This window comes from Cryptotermes secundus, unplaced genomic scaffold (genome assembly GCF_002891405.2).
Source record: "Cryptotermes secundus unplaced genomic scaffold, Csec_1.0 scaffold1950, whole genome shotgun sequence".
In the NCBI taxonomy this organism is placed as follows: Eukaryota; Metazoa; Arthropoda; class Insecta; order Blattodea; family Kalotermitidae; genus Cryptotermes; species Cryptotermes secundus.
The window spans coordinates 220,811-247,100 of NW_019721536.1; the positions used below are offsets into that span (position 1 = coordinate 220,811).

Below are 26,290 nucleotides of genomic sequence, written 5' to 3' on the forward strand. Positions count from 1 at the left end.
TTGTCTCGAAATTTTCATTACTTTTGTTTTCTCCACATTCATTTCCATGCCATAGCACCTTCCAATTTCAATTAGTCTATCAATCATGCCCTGTAGCACAGTTTCTTCCTTAGCCATTAACACAAGGTCATCTGCATATTTCACAGTTTGAATAATTTGCCCTCCTACTTTGAAGTCACCGAGCCCATCCAGAGCTTCCTTGGTAAGACATTCGCTGTACAAGTTGAACTAGGCGAATTAAAAAATTAATTCATGATTCTCATTCCCCTTTCCATAGAAAAATGTATATTCACCTGCTGGTTAGGTGCCATCTCTGTCCCATGTGGCTCCTGTACTCCCACTAAATCTAACTTATATTTTCATATTCTACCACTTTCCTAAGTGAGCCTGCCCTATACTTAGAAAATTCCAAGTACCAAATCTCATATCCATTTTCTTTTGCTTAGGTCGTTAATCCAAAAAATCTGCCCAGGTCCAAGGTTTCTCATGAACTTTTATAACAAGCTTATTTTTTATGGTCAGGAGTTGTAAGCCTCATGCCCAAACCCCAAGCTGGAGGATCACCCCTTTTTGGCTGTCCACACCCACTTATTCAATGTATTTGCAGCTATCATCCATATCTGGAGGCCGTCTCCTCCACCCACAATCTGAGAATGTGCCATGCCATGGTGACATGGGACCCTAACACCAATCTGGTAGTTGGACAGAAGGACATTGTATAAATGTTCAGACCTGTATCTTTTCATATATCAGTATAAATGTCATATTGTTTTATAATAATGCTTCTTCTGTGAGAGGAAATATGAGTATATTAGGTTTTATAACCACTGAAAACCTACTATCACATGTGGAAAATGTAACAATGTAACTTCTGGTCTTGTAATTTTTCCATTATGTCTGAAATATCGTCATCACTTATTTCATTCTCAGTTTCATTAAAATTGACAAATAGTCAATACAACCCTCATTTCTTAGCCTTAACTGGAGATGAGTTGGCATTTTATGTTGGAAACAGTGTAATATAATAGTGCCGTAATTTCAGTTTTCATAAAAATACTCCTGCCTACATTTGTGCCAGCCAGTACCAGATGTAGATCATAATGCATAATTAATAAACTGTGTCACATATGATTGAAAGCAGAAGTATTAAGGTCCGTTCATATCATCCTGCATTGATCGTTTCATACACGTAGCGTTTCCTGCACGACATTTGTGTGAGCTTTCATATCATCCTGCATCGATCGTTTCCTGCATGACATTTCTGCGAACTTTTCATATCGTCGGACATCAAACCATTCCAGCTGATACTTTCGTGTAAGCATGTTGCATCTATCTACTGAAGAATTGTGTGTTATATCAGTTATATTAGAAGAAGAAGAAGAGAATATTCAAAATAGTGAGAAATGTAAACATAAGCGCTTTTCCATCCATAAAGTGCTTAATAAAAGGAAGACAGAAGGAGAATACTGGACTCTGTGCAAAGAACTAATGGATGATGACGAAAAGTTTTTTCAATATTTTCGTTTATCTAAATATCAAATTAATGAGTTGTTGGAAAAAATCAAAGTGATGATAACTAAAGAAGACACGGTTTTCAAGGAAGCAATAACTCCTAAAGAAAAACTAGCGGTTTGCTTGAGGTATGTTTACTTTTATTAATTTCTACTTATGTAGCAATACAGTGTTATCAGAAATTATTATAATAATCTTTAAGTGTGTCCGATGTTTGCACAGCATTTAGTGCTTGTTCTTGTGCCGTGTTGAGGAAGTTCATATTTATTTGGGAATTTTGTTTCTCCTCATACGGTTGAGAGCTCCAGCTGTCACTTGAGTAGCTATAGATAGATGGGCCAGGAGAAGTAGTGGGTGTCGTCGCTGGCTGTTCTGATGGTTGGGTTACTAATTCTATTTCTAATTTGGAAATGACCGAAAAAACTTGTGCTTTTGCTATAGCCCTCTGGCGTGGTGGAAATTTTCTTCCAGTTGCTGCCATACTGGAAAAAAATGTATCGATGTCATCTGCTTGCTTCTGATTCAGTAGATATTTCATCATCACAGCCGAAGAGTTTTCCTGAGGTTCAGGTTTCTTTGGGAATTGTCGTGATTTCGTCCTTGTGGGTAAGCGCACCAATGCGGCAGTGGACTTTGGTGTGTTGGAGGCTGGCGTACCCGATTGTTGAGACAAAAATATGGGAACTGTCGGGTTATCTTCTGGGATTCTTTCCATGTCGCTGGAGCTTTCATCATGTGTCTCCCCTTCTGCACAATTTATGGAAGTGATGGTAGCCCTGTCCTTTAAATATGGTTGAAGAAAGGACATCTCATCCTCAAATTTCCATTTTTTTACAGGCACACATTCTTGCCCGCTTTTAGTTTCCTTCTGCCTCTTAATTGCACGTCGAAACCCATCCCTCAAAGCATTCCAGGATTTTTTACACTCTTTATCTGAAAAAGAAAACAATTAAATTAAAATAAAATCGACCCAATTCCATTTTTAAATTTAACTTTAATTTCTTTTCAGATTCTTGGCTACTGGAGACTCTTTTAAATCTATAGTCTTCAGTTATCGCCTCGGAATAAGCACCGTGCAAAACGTGGACGTATGCAACATTATTATACAACAATTATTGAATCGTATATGCCCATTCCAACAAATGAAAAATGGTGCGGGATTGCCAATGCATTTTGGAATGCGTGGAACTTTCCGAACTGTGTTGGTGCCATTGATGGTAAACACGTTGTAATAACAGCCCCTGCTAACAGCGGATCCTTGTATTTTAATTGCAAAAAGACATTTTCAATTGTGTTGATGGCTCTTGTGGATGCTAATTATAATTTTATTGCGGTGGATATTGGCGCCTATGGAAAAAATAGCGACGGGGGTATATTTGCCAACTCGAAGCTTGGAAAATATCTGGCTCAGAAAAAGCTAAATATACCTGAAGATAAACCATTTCCAGAGACAGTAACACCCATGCCGCACGTCATAATTGGAGATGAAGCCTTCCCACTGAAGACTTGCTTAATGAGACCATATCCTGCTTCACAAGAAGCCGATCTGACAAAAAGTAATTTCAACAAAAGGTTGTCACGTGCGCGAAAAGTTGTTGAAAACGCATTTGGGATTCTAACCCAAAAGTTTTGTTTGTACAATAGAAGAATACAATTGAAACCCGAGAATGCAGAGAAAGTTATATTGACCACATGCATACTACACAATTTCATTAAAACCGGTGGTAATGTGAACTTTCATGTACAAGACCAGACTTCACATAATTCACCTAATAATTTCAATACAATACGACGTCAAGGAGGCAAGAGTCAGGACGCTGCTTTTCGCATCAGGGAACAATTTGCTAGGTTTCTAAATTCGCCAGAGGGAAGAATGGGATGAAACATAGGCCTACAATATAACTTACATATCATTGTACTTAATTAATGTCTAAAATAAAATATTTCTTTACTTACCAGATGTGTGTAACTTTTGAGCAATTTCTCTCCATGCTGTGTCCTTTTTTTGGGTATCACTATATCTTTTGTCCTGTAAATCATACAAAAATGAACACTCCCATACTAATTCAATCAACTTTTCATTGTCCATGATGGAAGTGCACTTGGATGTGCATGAACACGACTGAGACTCGTTCATACTGTACATATTGCATCCGGCGCGGTACGTACAGACACGTAGCATATCAGAAAAATATTCTCTCTGAGAATCCGCACAGAGACAGACCGTGCTGCATCGTGCAGGAAACGATTGAAGCATGATGATATGAATGTACAGTCAACTCTCGATTATCCGGGCTAATGGTGGGGATGGAAGTCACGGTTAATCGAAAACCCGGTTAAGCCAAATTTTATTATACGGGCTGGACGACTGTGAAGGGTCGGAGTTCGAGTCCCGGTAGGGTCAAGAATTTTAACTTCTCCAAATCGTCCAGACCGGCTCTGGGGTCCATCCAACCTCCTATCCAATGGGTACCGGGGGCTCTTTCCCCGGGGGTAAAGCGGCCGGGGCGTGAAGCTGACCACTCACCTCCAACTAGTGCCGAGGTCAAGAAAATTTGGTTNTTCTTTCACCCCCACCCTAGAACATTGTGTTCGCATAACGGGACGAAATAATGCAGAGCTCGGTTCACACTAGTGCGAAAATAGTGTTAAACTCACCATGTGAAACAAAAGTGAATGAATATTAAACAACATATAAACTTAAAAAAAAAAGCCCCGGTTAAGCCGCAAACCGGTTAATCCGCCCCCGGATAATCGAGAGTTGACTGTATGTATAAACACAGTACTAAAGAATATCTGTCGTGTAGGAAACGCTACGCGTAAGAAACGATCAATGCAGGATGATATGAATGGACCTATAGAAAGAACCCAGTATGTTATTAACAATGGATCCAAGGGAAGGACCAAACCAAGATAATATAACCACACTCACCTGCATCATTCCCAGGGCCCAGAAGCCCTAAACCTAAATCTCCCAGCCTATTTAAAGTGCTGTTTACAGGTGTTCACATCTTTCTGTCAGGAGATGTCCAAGTAAATTTATGAATGCACAAACATTGTACTCATTACAGTTTGATTTTTGAATCTAGAAAAGTTTACTACTCTAACTCCAGAGTATTATTAATTTTGTATAAACTCTCATTTCGAGTTGTTTCTTTTTAAAATATCTTCTGTACTTACTTTGGCATTGAAATCTCTTAGCAAAATGTTCATGTGGTATTTTAGGAATTCATACAGTACACATTGTAGTTCCTCATAGAAGCTCTCCTTTCTATGGCCAGTTTTATCCTCTGTTTAGTTGTGAACATTCAGAACATAATGTCACAACAGTAACCTCTTAATATTTTTTTTTTAATTGTTTCATTTTTGGTCCGTTACACTATCAATCACAAAGTCAATAGAAAGTCCGTCGAGTGTAACAATTTATAGGTCACTTCTTTATCACTTCTGCCTTACATGTTTCGGTTTAATAAAACCATCATCAGAGGCACATAGCACAAGCATGAAAACACTGCCGTTGTTCAAGATGTACACAGTTATGCTTGCTGCGTGAATGCTGCTACAATATGTCGACGTGTAAAAGCACAACACTTGCTAGGATTGTTGAATGCACGTTCAATTCTCACATTCATCCGAAACTGCCCTCAAGTCAAAACGCCAATGTTAAAATATTTAAAATTTAAAACATTTGAAGTAAAATGTTAAGCTCCTCCTTGTTAATTCATCCCGAAGATGGGAGATGTCAGCTTGAGGATGTATGGCTTATGGTTAGATGTTTCCTATGTGCTGTGTGTTGTGTTTTGACTTGAGGGCAGTTTCGGATGAATGTGAGAATTGAACATGCATTCAACAATCCTAGCAAGTCTTGTGCTTTTACACGTCGACATATTGTAGCAGCATTCACGCAGCAAGCATAACTGTGTACATCTTGAACAACGGCAGTGTTTTCATGCTTGTGCTATGTGCCTCTGATGATGGTTTTATTAAACTGAAACATGTAAGGCAGAAGTGATAAAGAAGTGACCTATAAATTGTTACACTCGACGGACTTTCTATTGACTTTGCTCTTAGTATTGTTTATGACATCCTATCAGTAAAAAATTCTACCCTCTTTTAACTGCTGATATGATTCTCTTATGCACAAAAAAACCTGTAGCTAATTGATGATTCGCGTTCCCTTCTTCGTAGAAGAATGTGTGCTCACCAGCTGGTTCTGTGCCGCCCCTGTACCATCCAACCTCCCACTAAATCTAACTTATATTGTGCTATTTCTCTTGCAGCTGTTATGAGGGAACTGGCCATATGTAGACTTCTTATATTCCATGTACCTAATCTCCTGTCCATTTTCCTTAGCTTAGGTTTTTATCTGAGAAATCGGCCCAAATTGAAGGGTCCATGTAACATTTTGTAACAAAATAATGTTTTGTGTTGAGGAGTGGTTAGCACCATATCCAACCCCCAAATTGGAAGACCACTCCTTGTCTCATGTCCATTACTGCTTATTCAGTATATTCACAGCTGCCTTCCATATTTTGAGGACATTTCTGTCCTCGGACCAAGGACATGCACATGCCATGGTGACTCGATTCAGTTAGGAGGAAAGCATTGTACAGTATTCTCATTCAGTTTGGTGTAACAAAACTAGTTAGACTTATTAAAATATATTTAAATGAAACCTATAGTATAGTTTGTTTAGGTAATCATTTGATATGGGTCCTATTCAGAATAGTCTAAAGTGAGATGCTTTATCGCCATTGCGTTTTAGCTTTGATTTATAATATGCCATTAGGAAGGTCCAGGAAAACCAAGTGGGACTGAAATTAAATGGGACACATCAACTTTTGGCCAGTGTTTATGAAGTAAATCTGTTGGAAAATTACATAAATACAGTAAAGCAAAACATAGAAGCTATAATTGACACTAGTAGGGCACTGATCTAGGGATAAACCCACAGATAATTAAGTACATGGTGTAATCCAAAAGTTCCAGAAATTTGAATTTTGCACGTGAATGGTTATGAGTACATTGAAATAACGCTAGGTGTCTCCCCACACACTTCTTGAATAAGTGTGGCAAGCGGTGTTGAGTTGAGTGGTTGGGTTTATTGTTGGTGAACGGATTTCCATTGTTGTGTTTCCATGAGTTTGCGGTTTTGCGATGGCTGACCTGAGAGAGCAGTGTATCTGTATAAACTGTTGTTTTAAACTTGGGAAAACCACTGCAGAAATGCACCAAATGTTGAAGCAAGCTTTTGGTGACAACAGTTTAGGCCAGACACAAACTTACGACTGGTATAAGCGTTTCAAAAATGGCCGAACATCGACTGATGATGACAATCATTTGTGATGGCCATCAACTGGCACCACACCAGAAACTGTCGCGAATGTTAGGGATCTGATTCTGCAAGATCGTAGACTGACCATCCAAGACCTCTGTAACACCTTGGGACTAAGTTATGGTACATGTCAACAAATTTTGTCAGAGGAACTGAACATGAGGAGGATTGCAGCGAAGTTTGTGCCACGACTGCTGCAAAATGAACAGAAGCAGCATCGCTTGGAAATGTGTAGGGAACTTCAACAACAGCTTCAAGAGGATCCAGACTTTCTTTCGAAGGTTGTCACTGGGGACGAAAGTTGAGTTTATGACTGCGACCCTGAAGGTAAGCAGCAATCGTCACTATGGAAGAGCCCTTCTTCACCATGGCCAAAAAAAGCTCGCCAAGTCAAGAGCAACATTAAGCCCATGTTGATCTTTTTTTTATATATATTAACGGGATTATCCATAAGGAGTTCGTCCCTCCTGGTCAGACAGTCAATAAAGAGTTCTGTCACAATGTTCTAAGATGTGCGAGGGAGGACATGAGAAAACGTCCAGAGAAGTGGCCCATGAATGACTGGGTACTCCACCATGACAATGCATGACCACATACAGCTTACATTGTGCAGGAATTTTTGGCTAAAAACAAGATGCAGTTCCCAACCCACTGTACTCGCCAGACTTAACTCCATGGAACTTCTTTCTCTCCCCAAGATGAAAATCAAGTTGAAGGGGCAAAGATTTGATACAGTTGAAATTGGAGCGGAAACACAGACGGTACTAAACACCCTAACAAAGAAAAACTTCCAGGATGCCTTTCAAAAGTGGCAGAAATGCTTGGATTGGTGTGTGCGCTCCCAAGGGGTCTACTTTGTATGTGATGGTGCAGAATAAGATCCATGTAAAACATAATAGTTTATATTAATATATTTTGGGAACTTTTGGATTGCACCATGTATATGTTGATGTCATTTAAATGTAGGGCAAAATTGTAACATGAAGATAATGAATTGATACTTTGGAAGTGTGTCACAGTGAAAATATTTGAGAATGTCAGTACCAAATCAAAATTTGATTCATGAGGAAGTTAAGAGCAGATCAAATTAGGGTATTGCTTGCTACCATTAAGTTCAGAACCTTTTGTCTTCTCATCTGCTCTCTAAAAACATAAAAATTAGAAGATATGAAACTATAATTTTGCCTGTGTTCTTGTATGGGAGTTAAACTTGGTCTGATTCATATTGTGGTCTTCTGGCTGTGATATATTGTTTTCGGTATTGTTTTGGAGGTATTTCTGCTCCTCTGAATTGTTGGTACCCACTACAGCATGATGTCATAATGCTAAAGATCATGATGTCTTCTTAGTTTCTTTATACCATGCTGGCAGCAACTGAGTTTCTGTTTTTTTCATTACTGCAGTGTCTCTCCAAGCATCAGGATGTACCTAGAAATAGGCTATAGCCACTGACTCCCCAGTCATATCATGTTTACCAATTGTAAGCACTCACTTGTATCAGTCACTTCCTCATACCTTCTGCAGTTGACATAGCATCGTTAGATGATCATTGTGAATATGTTGCTGCGTGATTGCCATTGTCCGTAAATAAGTGCATAGAAAGCTAAGAGTATGTTCATAGACAGAGTCATACAATAGAAAAAAGTAATAAGCTATCTGTTGGAGAATGGATCGAAGTTCACATTGTCATGAGACTGATGGGGAGGGGAGAAGGGCAGCTTGACTAGTGCATGCTGCTCTGTGTTGAAACTTTGATAATTCCTGTTGCCCCCCCCCATTCTTCTTCTTTCCATCAAAGGCTAGAATTGGAATTGCATGGTCACAGTTATAGCCAGCATAAAGTTATGGTTGTGCAATCAGTGGTCTGAGTCGGATCATGAGCGTGGAAGTGGTGTATAGTGGTCATGTGTAAACACATGAAACAGTGTGTACATTAAGGTGAGAAGCTAATTCAGCACTTGTAATGCAAGACAGTGCAACCTTGATATTACAACAATTTTTGAAGTATGTAACTACGCATTCCTCATCCAGAGATCAGTTACATACAATGCAGTATGGCATCAAGGATTGAAGTAATGTTGTTATAGCTGTATGTCTTCTTTTTCTCCCCCCCCCTCCTCATCTTCTTTCTCCTTCCTCCTCCTCCTAATAGGCCATAAATACAAATGCAAATATGGAACAGCAAAATCTGAAATTATTTATACAGAAAGCGACAAATTATGTTTTGGGGAAAAGACATCACGGATAGAAAAAGGAGACTGAAGTTGTGAAATTCCAAAATAAGCAACTTTATAATAAAAGGAAAAAAACATTTTTATAACATACAATCAGAATCGTATATAGTCAGAACTGAATAAAAAAGCATGTTCTGGGAAAGTGGGAAAGATAGGATAAGTATGTTCTTCACACTGAACATGATTAGCTTAAACTCAGGATTAGTAGGTTTTTGGCCTTTGTCCGTCTCTCAATATTCTCAAGAACGCAGCGTTTCAGAAACGGAATCTTATTTCTGTCCACAGGTGAGGGGTTGGGAGATACCTACTCTAGTGGGTCCTTTAGAAATGGTGGGTTGGTATTCTAAGGAACACAGTCTGTCTGGCCCATGAGAAAGGACCAAAGACTCCAGTTTCTGAAATATTGTGTCATATGTTGTTCATTTGAATGCTGGAAGATGGACAAAGTCCGAAGACCTAGTAATCCTACATGTTAGAAGCACATGCTCATGCATATGTGTGAAAATAATTGATTCGAACTAGAGTAACAGATGTAACGCACAAAACAGTTAAAATCGCACCTGTTCTTATGTGCAACTATGTTACGGACTCTAAATCCTATGATTGGAATGCACCTAGCTTTCTAACATTACAGACATAAGGGACGATAGGAATTGGTCATTACATTTCATTGTAAATTACATGTTAAAAGTAACAGCATGTAAGCTGTGCATGAAACCATAACTAAGTTTTGTAACCGAAGCCAGTGAACACATTTCAATTCAACACTTTGCAGTCAGTATAACAAATGGCTATGGGTTGGAGTTTGAATTCCAGTGAGGGCAGGATTTTCTCCTCTCCATTTCATCCAGACTGGGTCTGGGCGCCACCCAAACTCCCATCCATTGGGTACTGGGGGCTCTATCCCCAAGATTGAAACGGCCAATGCGTGAAGCTGACCACTCACCTTCACGTAGTGCTTAGGTCAAGAATATGTGGTTCTGTACATCCACTCCCCCATATGTCTTCATGGTATGCTTCTAAATTAGTTAAGCATGAGGACAGCTTTATGTTATTTACATTACATCTACATAGACTGAAGGTACTTAGAAACGGATTGCTGAGGAGAATATTTGGGCCAGAGAGGGATGAAATATATGTAGAAGGTTTGTGAAAACTACATAATGAACTTGTACTCTTCATCAAATATAATTGGAAGAATGAAGTCGAGGATGTGATGGGCAGTTTTGGTAATTTGCATGGTGGAGAAAATGTGTTTATAAAGGACTTTGGTGGATATTCCAAAAGGAAAGAGACCACTAGGAAGATCCAGACATGGGTGGAATGATATTAGAGAAACAGGATGGGGTGATATGGAATGGACTTACCTGGCTCACAGTGAGCAGTGGAGAGGTCTTGTGAACACAGTAGTGAACTTCTGGGTTCCATAACATGATGGGAAATTCTTGAGTAGCTGAGCAAGTGGTTGCTTTTGAAGGAGGACTAAGCTCCATTGAGTTGGGTACAGGAGTTTGACAGAACACAGGTTGAATGGGCACCAGAAGGAGGAAGAAAGTGCAGCCAGAATGGTTTAAGAAAACAAATGAACTAATAATCTGGAAGATCTTCCTCCTCAAACATTATGTAGGAAGTTCCACTTTTTCTCAGAGGCAACCTTCCCCTGAAGATTGTTAAGGGGAGGGCATAGGAACAAAAGATAAATGTGCTATGCGATGTCTTCATATGGTTGGAATTAGGTGCTGTTCAGTATGCACTACAAGTTCCAAAATTGCATGCTGACCAATATACAGTAAACTCCCTGTTATCTGCCATGTATAGGCAATGTGATGACCAGTTGCATGCTAAAAACTTACATAAACCCTGCACAGAGTCAAAACAACACATATTAACTTTAGTTCTGGCATTGGAGTCCTCCTAGGCAACATAGGAGATTGACTGGTGAAAGATTTTCAAATACTGTAACATGATCACGAATTCAACTGTCCTCTACTTTAATGGAATCTGCATGATGGGTGACATTGCTAGTGGCAGGTGAACATATGCTCATTACTCTTTTGGTTTTGGATAACATTGTAGAAATATATAAACTACAGGCTTGTGGTGTCAAAGGCATTGTAAAATGAGTTAACCAATCACTGGACCACCTCTGCCCATTCCACTATTCCACCTTTCATCTGTTATGTCACAATATTGAAAGGGCATTTGTTTAACTGTTTCAGGAGGAGCCAAACACGAAAAATTTGAAAATCACTGCTCTAGATTGTTAAACTAATGTAGGGGCAATGAACCTGAGAACATAGATAATCCAAAATTATACATGTGTTGGTACACAGAAACATATAATCCGAAATTATGTTTTCAAGTTGCATTCTCTCATTATCTTCCCACACCATTGCAAGTAATAACTGTAATTGTAATTGTAGCATTTACTAGTATAATAGCACTACAGTGTTACATTGTGGAAGAGGGAGGCTTGGTTTGTACTGTCCCTGCAATTTGTAACATGCCTTAATAACAGGTAAGATAAAGTTGTCTGTGTGCTTTAAGTACGTGCTGTGGCATGAAGATGTATGGGGAATGCCCTGGCTGCTTTAGTCTCAGGGAAAGAGCCCTTGCTACCTGTTGGATAGGAGGCTGGGTGTGTCCCAGAACTGTTTTAGATGCTGTGGAGAAGAAAAAAAAATCTCTTGCCTTGCCCTGGACTCAAATCAAAGATGTCTAACCCATAGCTTGTTGACTGAGTGAGCTACTGTGGCTGCTCCCTGGCAGCAGGACATAAAATAGTTTTAATATTTGATACAGAATGCTCAACTAATCAGTCTATTAGAATAAGTATTGTTAATAAAGAAACATATAACAAGACTGAGGAGTACTGTATTGTTTATTTCAGGGTCCGCACTCAACAGCTAACAAGGATTCAGAAGTCAAGAAACACAAAATAAAAATTATCTGGCCATGAAGTGAAAAGAGAAATGTGTTGGTATACTTTAACCTTTTGCAGTCTATCATTTTTCATGTTTATTCTGTGTTTGTCCAAATTAATTTTCTTCTTCTGAGATGTGATACCATGTAGTCCAATAGAATTCCCTGATGTTGTGGAGGAATTTACTGCCCTGTCTAAAGAGCAAGCCAAGCTTGCTAGCAGCAAGCAAGTTTTGCTTACTCTTTTCTTGACCCAGAAGATGGAGGTAGTACATTCTTCCAAAATAATGAACTTCTGCCAGACTACAGGGCATCGCATCCCAGACGATAGCACTTTTTGTGTGCACAGCTGTGAGAACCTCAAATGCTACAGTGTTACACTTATTTTGACTGTTGCACTGTGCATGACAGGACCAGAAGAGAAGATGATTAATTTCATACTCAGTTGGACTACAAGGGGCCCTTCTTTCCATGCTCAGTCCTTATGGATTCATACTTAATTATAATAAGACTTACACACATCTGGGTCCCATGACTGAAATATGAAATTGTTTTGACATAAGGATGTCCTTGGGACATTGTCCATTATTCGAGGTTATAATTTTAGGGTCTCCATATATCTGTGGACCCAGAAGGTTTGAGAATACCAACAATTACTGCAATGTGAACACCAGTTATAATGATAAGTCTCTGATGAGCAGTAGAGGTGCAGTTTCTACACAGAGTAGCAGGTTATACTCTGTGGGACAAGGAAAGAAGTGACAAAATAAGGTCACAACTAGGAATGAAGAACTTGGACAAATAAATACAAAGAAGGAAGAAAGATTGGCTGAAACATCTGCAGAGGATGTCATCACAAAGAACTCCAAAGCAATTCTTATATTATCAACCAATAGGAAGACAGAAGAAAATGAGTAGATGGTTTGATGTTTCAGGATAGAACAGACTAAGAAGTTCAACCCATTCAGACGATGATGATGAAGTCTTAGGTTGCTTCCTTTCTTTGCCTGAACCATAATAATTTTTAAATACGTTGATAAAACAAGATGCAAAGAAATTAAGATAATGGTGGTTATATATGTGGCTGCTTGTAAATAATTAATTTTTTAGCATTGTAGACTTCCTCATTTTCTCAAAGGTTGTGTTTATTTTATTGTTTAAATCGAATAACTTTAACACATATATGATGAATGGCATGGAAACCTGATGTCTTATAGCATCCAGCTTCCTATAGCATCTGTAGAGATCTTAAATTTTCTAATATGTTAACAGGTTAGAAAGATATAATCATGTAAATTGGGCTATCAACACAACATAGAAGTATCTTCAGGGTGAAGACAAAATAGATACTACTGTATCACTATTGTTTATTTATTATGCAGAGATGTACACTACATGTTTCAACCCTTTCTAGATCATCAGGCAAGTTACAAGAGAAACAAACTAAGTTCTTGAAGAAGATTGGAAAGATATATATTAGATAGTAGTGGCACATGTGGAATACCTTCACAGACTAATCATAATGTAGCATGTAGACCCTTTGCTAAGTAATGGCTCTGTATACAACGGCTTTTGCTAGGTAATGGCCACAACAGATATCTAATATGCAACAATGAACTAACGGGAAGTGTTCTCTATGTGGTCAGTGCAACAGCTACATGGCAAAACAATGGAAGAGCTGTTGAAAGAGGTGTTTTCTGTGCTCTCCATGCCAAGGTGTTGCAAGCAGGACAGATCTACAGTTTAGTTAGTTGAGAGACCATTACTGGGTAGTAAGGACATGAACACAGAAGTTGAGGGATCTGCGGCATTGGAAGCCTTACTAGATGACAACTGGTGAAGATACATCAGACTGAGAAGACTTAGTACATGATGTAGTGAACTGCTGAGTGTGTGAATTAGAGATACCTTTATAGTTGCTTGTACGTAAGTCATTTCAGAAATAATGCACACAATTTTTTGTTTACGTCCCTGTTTATTTTTTAATATCTATTTACAGTCCTTCAATACGAATATAGTCGCCCTACTTCTCAATGACCGAATCCCAACATGTGGGAAGCTTTACTAGTCCATCCAGGACACCATCTTTGTTTATCTGTCAAATGGCTCAGTAATTGCAGCAGAAAGCTCTTCCAGAGAAGGAAAGCAATGGCCTTGCATAGGTTGTTTCAACTTTGGGAATAAGTCGAAGTCTGGTGGACTCATGTCCGGGCTGTAGGGAGCATGAGACAACACCTCCCAACCATATTGGCACAGCTTTTCTGTTACGACATTCCCAATGTGCGGGCGAGTGTTGTCATGGAGAAGATCGGCGCAGCCTCAAGCAACTGAGGTTGATTTTTGTGCATTTTTCTTTGCAGATTTTGCATAAAGTCACAGTAATAAACTGCTGTGACACTTTTCCCACATGGAACTCTGTCATGATGATTCCTTGGTGATCATAAGCAAAGCTCATCATTTGTTTGACCTTTGATTGAGATCATCGAAATATTTTTGGTCATGGGGAAGATGGACCTCTCCACTTGGACTGTGATTTCAGCTCCGGTTGTATTCCATATTGAGGGGGTGGGTTTCCCCATGCCCTTAGACCGGTTAGTGGTCCATTGTGCGTCCCCCTTTAATTTCTACTGTCTCCATACCCTACCGGTACTGGTGCTTACTATCAGCCCCTTTCTGCCAGCGAGGTTCCAACCTCCTCTGGCAGTGGTATCTAATAGTTAGTCCCTTTCTGTCAGAGAGGTCCCCCCTCCTCTGGCAGTGGTACCTAATACTTCCCCCATCTACCGGAGGAATTGGAAACTACTTGGGTGGGAAATGTTGCCTAATTTTGCTCAGAGGTCTCCTAGAGACATGAGGTTCTTTTACGTGCCGTAAATCTACGACATGGGACCCACGGCTTAAAGTCCCTCCCGGAGGACTTGTTCCCTGAATTTTTCTGCCCTTAAAAATTCCACGACCTCCACCGGGTTTTTGAACCCGCGTACTACGAGTCATGAGGTGGGAACGTTACCTCTAGACTACGGAGGCCGCTTCAGCTCCGGTTCTAAGTCTCTAACCCACATTTCATCAATAGTGACAAGTCGATACAAGAATGCTTGACCTTCACCGTTGAATCTTTGTTTCAGCAAGGTTGCAATGTCAAGGCGTTTCTGCTTCTGTTCAGCGATCAAGCAGTGAGGGATCCATATCACGGAAATCATTTGTCAGAATTTGGAACATTGACGTTGGTGGAATCCCCATGGTTTCAGAAAGTTCCTCACATGTCTCATGACGATCTTCACGAGCATCTGACACAAGTTTCACACTTCATTCATCTGTTGATGTTTTCGGCCTTCCTGGCCTTGGATCATCGTTTATGCTCACACAACCACCACGGAAATGACTAGCCCAGCACGAAACTGTACTACAGTCCACTGTTAACTCACCACAAACTTCACTTAAAGCACTGTGGATTTCTGTCAGGTTTTTTCCACATAATGTTTCGATCTTAATGTGCCACCTTTGATCTTCAACAGTCACAATACCCGAGAACCGTGCAGGTTCCATTTCTACCTCACGTTATTTAAGAACAGAGTACATTATAAATGAAACAAAATAATCCCCTTTTTTTTTTTAATTATTTCATTTTTGGTCCGTTAACTTATTAACTTCTATTAACTTTGTAACGCTCTTCTTTCTCAAGCCCTGAACTGTAACTGATGTGAGGGTCACTGTTGTTGCACCATCTAATCCGCAGTGTTGCCAACCTGTGCATTATTTATGAAATGACCCACATAGTTACAATCTGCAAGTGTTTAATGAACCCAATTACCAATCCAAAACCCATCTATAGTCACTGATGCATGTGACAATATCATTGAAAGATCTGCCACTCTGACTCATTGGGGTGGGGGGGGGAGTATGTCTGACCCCTAAACTGAAAGCAACCTTGCGTGGAGGAAATATAACTCTGGCGTATGATGCTGTAACCATACAGATTGCACAGACAATGAGGTAAAACCTTGAAATGAAAAACTAAGTGGTCATTTCATTGTATAAATTGTATGAAGTGAGCTTGAATTGTAGGCATGGTACACTTTTTTCTGCTAATTAATTAAAATTCACTCAACCAAATGGTTCATAAATAATAAAAAATGCAATCCTTCTATGACCTTACCTAAATTTTGAAGTGTACACTATCTGTTTGGAAAGTAAAGTCGCTTTGTTAGACTCTGCATCATGAGGGGAAGTAAAAATTAAGCTCCACATATTCTTATTCATAATATGCACTGGAGGCAAGTGGTCATCTTTGTGCTCTTGCACATTTTCCTCTGAGTAAAGTAGAGAGGTGGATAAGCTATAAAGACTGTTCTCAATATGATTAAGATAAATATTCCTGCCAACTGACTGATGACTATCAATAATTATTCTATTATAATCAGATGCAGGATATAGCTAGTCATTTCACTAACTGAGCAATCTGATCTCTTAACATTTCAAACATTTAATGAACAATCCAGTATCAATGATATGAAATACTGATATGTATACAGGCAAAGGACACACACACACACACACAGTTTAAAATGTGAAATGTCCCACCCTATGACAAAATACCAGCTTTCAAACAATTACATAATCTTGACAAAGCATATTAAAGGAACAGCCAAGATGTTTGTTACAACCATTCTGTTCAATTGAACTAAACCAGAAAGTGCGAAAGTTCTTGTTTTCATCTATATACATGACTGCAGCCATAAGCGGACACATGATCTTCGTGTGGTCCATGAAGTTGATCTGTAGGGTTCCATTTGTGAGGAGCATAATTACTGGTTCAAGTAAGGCACTCTGCTTAGAGAGTCACATTCACGAATTGGAACCATTGCACCAGCTTTCACTAGATGTTCAGTCATACGACAACAATTTCATCATCTTGTCCAATGTGTGTGTTCCAACATAGGAACATAGTTTATGTTGGTAGGAATACTAAAGTTTCTTCTCAAGCAAAAGTTGCAAACAGTTGAAGTAAGCGTTGTTAGGTGTGTTAGAGGTCTGCCAAGACAGCTGTAAAACTGCTGCAAATTCAACTTTCCTGCAGAAACCTGAAGCCCCCAACTGCAATGAAAGTAGAAACACTAGGAGCATTCAAAAATGATTGACACCAAATGTTTTTCTTCACAGTAACCATTTATTGGAACAAAATAGATACAGATTATATTAGAGGTATTCCCCTCCAATGTCTATGCACTTTGCCATCGTTCAGCAGTTTCCATAATTACACAGCAAGCCATTCTTTGGGGTATCCCAGCGCCAATGCTGGACAACTGTCCGAAGCTTGTCTTACCACCGCGTGACGTCTTTCATTGCTTCGAATAGAGCGTAGTCGCTAGGGGCAAGATCGGGCGAGTATGGCGAATGGGGTAGCACGGTGTAGGTAGCACGGTGTACCATGGTAATGGTCTGCCGACTGCCATGCGGCTGCGCGCCCATTTTCCGTGGATGAGTTGGCGCAGTGAATTCCAGTACGGATCACTATCAATGGGGCAGCCAATCCAACAGAAGGATCCCAGAACACAGTCGCCACTTGCTTCGGGGCGAATAGTCCCGGTCGTGACTTCTTGGGAAGAGGTCTCCCGGCGTGCTTCCACTCCATGGACTGGCTAACCTCGTGTGAATATGTGGAGCAGCCACTCCTTCCCTCCAGAGAAACCGCACAGTCCACCGTTGCCCGTGACTGTCTGCTTCCATGTTGTCTGATCGTTGTCCACAACTGCACCTGCACACCGCCACGAATGACGCAGCACTGTTCGACCTGTGCGCAGTAGCAACGTCATCTCGTGGCCATGAGCGTCACTGTAGTATGTCTTCCCACATACACCGGCTCACATTTGACATTGCTACTTTTCCGGAGTTATAGAGGGAGTGTCAGTCATTTTTGAACAACCTAAATAATTTGAAACTTAGAAACTTGTAGACTTTTAATATACAGGGTGTCCCCGGAGGAATGTGCCAAACTTTGGGAGGGTGTTCCTTATGTTAAAGTATGCCGATATACTTGTAACAGCTTTCCTAACCCTCTTTCTAAAAGTGTTTCATTTGCATGGGAAAGACGCTAGAGTACCTGCAGGTAAACTGTTCCAATCCTTTATGGTTCTATTTACAAAGGAATATTTGCCAACATCAGTTCTTTGTCTCCTGCTTCTGACTTTCCAAACATGATCGCCCCTACACAGGTGTCATGATTTAAGCAGGCTATCGCTTTCCAAGCCGGTCTGCTGGTATATGCCTTGTAAAGGGCCTACAGACGGGCTATCAGTGTACTCTGTGCCAGAGTTTCCAAGTCAGATTCAGCTGTATGATTTGCAAATTTAGGTGCTCTTCTTTGTACCCGATTTAAGGCGCTAACCTGCCATTCTCTGTATGGGTCCCAACATATTGCACCATATTCAAGTATCGGTCTCACTAATAATGTATAAGCTAGACGTTTCGTATTATTGTTGCCCTGTTTCAGCATACGCATTATTAAATGAAGAGCCTTCCATGCTTTTCGTAGTGTATAGTTTACATGATCTGCTCATCTTAGATCGCTGCATATGATTATTCATATGTACTTGTTTACCTCCCGAATTAACTGATCCCAAAATAATACGTCAGTTGATCCTTCACCGTATCTCTCGTGAAACTAACCGCTTTACACTTATTTGGATTTATCTTCATTTCGTTTACAACCGCCCATTCCCCTAATTTATTTAGATCCGTCTGCAACTTGCCAATGTCACTGCTGTCCAATATTTTCCTGTGTATTATGCAGTCAACTGCGAATAACCGTATATTTGAGTCAATGTCCCTCAAAATGTTGTTAACATAAACCATGAATAGTAGCGGTCCTTAAACGCTCCCTTGTGGCACTCCAGACGTCACTCTGACTTCATCAGACAGGTGCTCGTCTACTCTGACTCTGTGAGCGTCCTGAAGGAAATTCCTGTATCCACACAGCTACCCTGAAGTCCACTGCGGTTTCCGCTATTTTTGTAAGTAACCTATCATGTGGGACCAATTCAAAGGCCTTTGAAAAATCTATATTATCGCACCTGTCCTGACCCCCTCGTCCAGGCCCTCAGTAATATCCTGACAGACTGTGACTAACTGACTTTCACACGGGTACTCTGGCCTAAAGCCATGTTGGCCCTCGTATAACCATTCACTCTTTCCCAAATTTGTCGTAGATACCCTGCTATAACGTGCACCATTTGTTTGAAAACCACTGATGGGTCTGTAGTTCACATTTATTGATCCTAGTTCCCCCTTTGTAAATAGGGACAACTATAGCCTTTTTCCAGTCCACTTGAATAGCTCCGTTGTTCATTGTTATGTCAAGCAATCTCGCAAGGTACGGAATCATGGCTCCCCCACATAACTTTAGAATTACCCCAGGAATACCCTCCGGCCCCACAGATTTCTTTCTCGCGATTGCTGATAATCGCTTCCTTATAATATTCATATTCATATTAATATTGAAGGAATTAGCAGAATCTGTTGATTGGATTTGTGGGCTGTTTCGCTCATCACTGAATACAGACGCATAATAAGAATTTAAGGTGTTGGCCTTTTCCTGTTGGATCTGTAATGGGGTTGTCATTATAGCCTTTGATCGCCGCAATATTTTCTCTATTTCCTCTGCGCCTTTCAACACATTAATCTGCAGAATCTGCAATAAAAGTACTGGCTCGTGGATGAGTTTCGTTATAACTCATACGTTTACTCTTTCTTTGTCGTTCACCTAGGTATCATTTTATTCTCTATTAGGGCTTTAATCAAGTCTGTCTGGTAATTACTACATTTAAAAATAAATATTTAGGACTGTGCATGCGCTTCTACTAGAGGCGTGTGCGCATGCTTCCACTAGAGGAAATTTTAATAGTAAATTATAATAGATTTCATTTGATTTAAATTAAGCGAACTACAGCGTGTACTATTTTAGCGCTTACCATTTTAAACCATGAAGCTTGCAGTCTCATACGTGACGGATGGATAATAGTGCAGTGTAGCAGTTTTAGCATAGTAAGACACCTGAAGTTGATCATTTATGGCCGAAACACGTCGAAAGTGGAAGTGTAAGAAAGAAGGAACAATTTCTTGCACTGTTGATGAACTGTGCAGTACAAGAAACAGTATTAGATATAGTCATGCAACAGGATGCTTAAATACAGGTGTTGAAAATATTATAATTATGTGATTGTGGTCACTTACGTTCTTTTAGTGTATGAGGGTGAGTGGTCTTTTAGAATTTCTTCATCTAAAAGTAAAATGTGAAGATTTAATTAATTAGAATTTTATGCCTATATAATTGTGATTTTTGTTATCTGTGTATGTTATTTTGGCATTTTACTTGCGTAATCAGATGTATGTGGTACTTTGGTTTATATGTAGGGAAGCTATCAGTATGGTTACCAAGCTTTAGTATGGACTGCGGGGTTAGTGTAAATTAGACACTTTTACTATAAAAATAATTGTTGTCTCTTTTTATTTGCTTGCTTTTAATGTCTACATTGTGCGTCTAATCTTGCGTTTTTACGACGGGCCTTGTGTGTGTGGTCTAGTGCTGGAATTGAATATTTGAATGTCGGTTTGTAAGGAATTGTTGTGTTGACGGCTACCAGTTATACGTTTAATAAAATCTGAGGCGCTTCCTAGGCTTGTGTACCTACTACGGGAGGCTTATCTCCTCTTTCACCGATATTGCAAAACTTCTAACCATACAGACGGAAGATAGACGGGCGTTTCAGTGGTTCCCAGAATTAGAAGCCTCCTTCCAGTCACTAAGAGAGGCCCTCTATACTGCGCCCATCTTCGGGTAACCGCAACCAAGAAGGAAATTCATCAGTAATACACGCGAGTAACGTCGGATTTAGGGGAGGGCCGTCACAGATACAGGACGTCCAGAAGAAAGTATTAGTCCAAAAGGAAGACGGTGAATAAAGCAGAAAGAAATTATTACGTTATATGACAGAGACTACTGGTCATCGTGAGGGCACTCTGACGCTTTCGTAAAGATCTCTGTGGACAACAACTGCATCATTCCGCCCTAACCTGGCTCGTGTGTTTTCAGAAATAAGAGTGGAAATCGGCCCATTAGTGACCGCGCTTCAAAGAATACGACTTCACTTCCGAGCACCGCCAGGGCCGAAAACATGATCATGCTGATCTCCTCTACCTCAGACCGTGCCGCGAAGAGTACATTCAGTATAAAAGTCGAGGCGCGTGCAGACGTCAAGGAAGTGCGAACTATTACGGCTGTAGCCACAAACGGCTGGGCCCAGCCTCAATACGGAAGGAGAGTTGAGCGACCCAAACGTAGGTCCGATTCTGCGTATAAGTAGAGGGTGGACAATGTCCGGAATGGAAACGAGTAGCCAGAGGCCTACTCCATCCCATAGTGGCGGAATCCTTGGCGGCCAACTTCTTTCGTGTCTCAGTATCGTGAAAACCACACAGTGACCAGAGCCGTAACATGAAGTCCCGTCTTATGCAGGAGGAGCGACACCATCTAGGAGTGAGCAAGACTCCTCCTGCCCTGGTGACCTAGTATTCGGTGTTCGCCCGGATACGGACCAGCTGCACATTCCTACATTGAAAGGAAACCTGTACATCTTGTATAAATGTTAGTTAGTTATTAGAGAGGGTGGTTTTCCCCATGCACTTAGACCTGTAGTGGTCCATTGTGCTTCCCTCTATGATTTCTACCAGCCTCTATATCCTACCGGTATTGGTGCTTACCATCAGTCTCGCCCAGCCAGCGAGACCGGCTCTACTGGCTGAGAAGTATCTATAATGCTTCCCCCATCTACCGGAGGTATTAGTGGCTCCTTGTTGGGCGGCAAACGTCCCCAATTTTGGCTCAGTGACCTCCTTTGGAGGTATGAGCTTCTTTTACGTGCCGTAAAGCTACGACACGGGACCCACGGCTTAAAGTCCCTCCCGGAGGACTTGTTCCCTGAATTTTTCAGCCCTTAAAAATTCGACGACCTCCGCCAGGTATTTGAACCTGCGTACTACGAGTCATGAGGTGGGAACGTTACTTCTAAACTACGGAGGCCGCTTTGTATAAATGTTACTTAGTATAGTGTAGTGACAAAGGATGCATAGGGCCGCGCCATAGCTCAAGCGGTTAGTCGCTGGCTTCCCACTGCGGTGGCCCGGTGTCGATCCCGGCTGCGGTCAAGTGGGATTTGTGGTGGACTAAGTGGCGCTGGGTCGGGTTTTCTCCGAGTACTTCGGTTTCCCTTGCCAGTCTCCATTCCACCAAATTCTCCATCATAATCACCCAGGGCAGATACAACAGGCCAATCAGTGGCCGCCATGCTGAGTGGACCAAGCCGGACTCCACCCCCCCACTAGCAAATTAAGAAAAATGGATGCCTAGGGTCATACTGACCTGGTTACTGTGACAGCAGATATGATTGTGCTGAAAGCACAGTGAAACAAACATAGTGCGTACACAAAAAGACCAATCCTCCCTCGCCGAAGAGGAGATCCCATTCCTGAACACGCACCTATGACCACCTATGACTCAGACTACTATAGCGAATCAATCTTAAAATTGAGTTATTTCTTGGCATGCTGTTTGATTCCTATATAATAAAATTAATGATTATGGATTTAAAAAAATGGCTGTTATTCACCATCATTTTTATAAGCAGAATACCTTTCGTCCAGGGATTAAGTGATACAAAGCCCTTAAAATCCTATCACCCAAACTGGCCTTCAAAGCACCCCATTCAATTAATAATCCATACTATACATTATCTGGCTTCTGGGAAAGAGCAGTAAGTTGAACAGGACTTTAATTCCATCAGCAACATGTGTGGAGTTGAATTTTTTGTTTTTCATTTGTCACACAAGTAACAGCAGCATGAAGGAACACTGAAGGGTGACTTAGCCCGATTCTTTGTTTCAAGAATAGGGCCTACTTCACTTCTACAAAGACAAGGTAGGAAGCACCCCGCAGATATTTTCCAGGAAATCCAGTTCTAAAGTTGACCAGCAGGATCCTTTGGTAAAGTTATACTTGACAGGTTTTGAACCCTGTAAGTCAAAAGTGGGAAGGCCCGCAACGTGCACTACTGGTATAATTTTTCAAGCAGCTGTCAAAAAGTGCATTAGGTCATCAGGGGGAAAGTCCCTTGAAACAGGAAGATGATTGGAGCAGTGAGAATTACAGTATACTCCCAAAACTGAAATTGTTCCAGTCGGCCGAAATTAGTGTAGTAACTTGGAGGCGGAGCTGAGTCTGTGAAGACTTCCTGTCTCACAGCAGTCAGTCTGCTAAAGTAGTCACTGAATAACTCTCCAAGAACACAGCCGTAAAATTAGTGTTACTTCAAGATTGTTTCTAAAGTTTAAATTAAAACTTAAAACATTACGAAGTGTGGTACTGGAACAGTCGCTTAATAACTCGCAAAGTATCCGACCACAAAATTAGTGTGATTCCAAGTTTGGTTTAACTGATTAAAAACCAATGTTATTAACTGAAGTATTGAAAGTGCTCATTAAACAGTGTTGTGTAGTGCCTAGTATAAGTCACTCTTGTCTCCCCGCCAGCTCGAGGCCTGAATTCCCCTGAGACTGAATCTCATTGGCCTAGTGCTAAACCAGTACCTGTCACCTGTAGCTTCCTGTTCATGCCCCTTCTTGTTCCTAATAGTAAGCCTTTATAACAAGCTTACTGGCGCCCATCCTTCACGGTAACCCGTACCCATAAACTACCCACATTCACAATAACAATGACAAGGGGTAGAAGAGGTGGATAAGAAGGGCGCAGCAGCTACCTGCAAACTCGTCATGCCAACAGGTGAAAGGGAACGGTTAGAAAGAAGTTGCTCCCAAAGGTAGTGTAGCCGACCGCCGACGTACAGTTGCCACGACTGTCGCTCGAGCTTGAGTTCTTTCTCTCAGGGATACGGGTGCTTTGGAGAAGGGAATGGAAGCGCCAATTTCACTGGCTAGCCGCTCCGTCCATCCTACTCGCTACCACTACTCTTAAAACACTTCCCTCCTCTCTCACTACCATCCAACTACTGTCCTCCTCCGTTCCTATAGCCGACTCCCATCTTTACAAGTCCCCCAGTTGGCATCAGAACAACAAGAAAATAACAAGAGAAATCCAAGGGTCGAGCCCGACATCTGGCCTACGTTCCTATCTTTCAAGATGCCCATAAACCTCTGTCTGTCTTCAAGGAATCCAAGACCCCTCCCGGCTCGTCTCGTACACGGCCAGTTCATGGGTTTATGATATACTGGGAGTAAACAGGTGGCGTTAGGGACAATATCGGCACCCTTAGCCTAAGGAGGACAATAGCTGAATTACAACTAGAAGGTCCCGGGATGGTATCTCGCCGATGGAGCGTCTCTCACGGTATTAAACAATGCATAAATAGTTCATAATCTTAATTATATAATTTTGACGAGGGAAGTACGGTTACAGTAGGCAGCAAAGAACGGTTACAGAGAAGTGGCGACCAGCAACGTTGGGCCAAGAGTGGTGAAAGACGGTTACACACAGGACTCTAAATTTATTTACATATTTGTATATTCTATAACAGTGAAATCAATCCAAAATCCTATTCTTTGGAAGAAAGTACTAAATTTTGCTTTAGTAATATTTATATTTTAAATAATAATAGTTTTAAATTAGAGTTGCCATGCTGAATGTAGTCCTTTGCTTATAGATTCATTCCAAAGATTGTTAAAGTTGTAATTTTTCTTCTTTTTTCTTTATGGTGATATGAAGAGTATGCAGCTAGACATGGCTAATGCTTACTTCATAAAGTGTACGTTACAGTGAAGTTCTGCTACAAGTGACAATATGCATGACTGTGAAGACTTTTCACCTTGATAATCATTTGGGATACAGAAAATCGTTTCATACACACCCCTACCCTTATCCTTCTTACACGGGCCAGTGGTTACTCATCTATGCTTACTACTTGCAGACATCTTGTACCAGGAGGTAAGGTAAGAAGATAAATTGTCCCTGTACTTAACTAATTAGGCACTTACGCCATGGAAGCATATGGGGTAGTGGATGTATGGATCCATGTTTCCTTGACCTGAGCACTAGTTGGAGGTGAGTGGTCAGCTTCACGCTTTGGCCGCTTTAACCCTGGGGAAAGTGCACCTGGTACCCATTGAATAGGAGGCTGGATGAGGGGGAGAAAATTCTTGACCCTATAGGACTCGAACTCTGACACCTCCATCATCCAACCCATAGCCATTCGCTTTGCTGTACCTGTACCAGAAGGTCGAAACAGAAATTTGTTTTTGTTTGTTTTCTTTTTCTTGGTAAAAATTGTGTGGGTATGTCAGTGCCTCATGAGCAGCCACTCTGGTGCACATCAATTACTAAGGTAAGTTGTTTTGTTTTCCCAAAAAATTGGGTGGGGAGAGATTACCTCAGTGTGGGCACGCAAACTGGGCCATATTATATTCATCATTTTATTATTTATTAACTGGCTAACGCCAACATTTGCTTGGAGATTGGACTTATTCCTATTACATTCTTTGCTTAATGAAATATACAGGCAAGCTTTAGTGATTAGACATGGGGTTTGGATTTGTAATCATATTTATTAAACATTTGTAGCTCATAAATACAAGTAACTACTCATATAACATTTTCACAGGTCAATGCACCATACAAATTACTACATATACAGAACACATAGTCTTCTGTGTCTGCATCAGTTGTTACCTGGTGTCGGCTCTCAACAATGTAGGTTCCTCAGCTTCAATACTTACATGCTTACTGACTGGCGAGTGTCTCGCTTATAATGACCTCAACTGATAAATTCACTAGCATCCCTGTCTACACACTGGCTTTCACTTCCTGTCAACCCCTACTAACTGAAACTCCTAGCCATAACTGGCTAACTTTTCTAATGGCCCTTGCTATATAGTCTCACTACCAAACATCATTTTCAACAATTGTTCTATTGTTGTGTGCATATTTGCTGCCATGGGTTTATGAAGCCATTGCATAGCAACGACTCTCTCTTTTGGCTCCACTATTCTGCCTTTCAGATGTCTTGCCACAATATACATCAATTTATTATCTGATGATGTGGAGTCTGAAGGCAAAGTGTGTGAGGGAGGGTGCAAAATGTGTATGTAATTATTTTAGAAGTAAAATTTCTGAGAAATTATGCTGACTTGCAAGTGAAACTACTCAAGGTACATCCATTTTAAGAGCTCCAATTTGTGCAGGAGGAATAATGCCTTTTTAATAAACTGCATGGATAGCTTGTGTACT

General features: G+C 40.7%; 1 protein-coding gene across 3 annotated transcripts in view; it reads left to right on the plus strand.

The window, feature by feature from the left end:
- Window positions 1-12,859, plus strand: part of LOC111875579 (ashwin) — a 66,033-nt gene extending 53,174 nt beyond the window's left edge. For 2 of the 3 annotated variants that reach the window (XM_023871930.2, XM_023871927.2), the window contains one exon: window positions 11,972-12,859. In XM_023871930.2, the coding sequence (XP_023727698.1) occupies window positions 11,972-12,040 (69 nt within the window). In that variant the 3' untranslated portion in view covers window positions 12,041-12,859. Of the gene's footprint in view, window positions 1-11,300; window positions 11,581-11,971 lie in introns of those variants that run through there. The other variant, XM_023871928.2, reaches the window with a different exon arrangement.
- The last annotated feature ends 13,431 nt before the right edge of the window (window positions 12,860-26,290 follow it).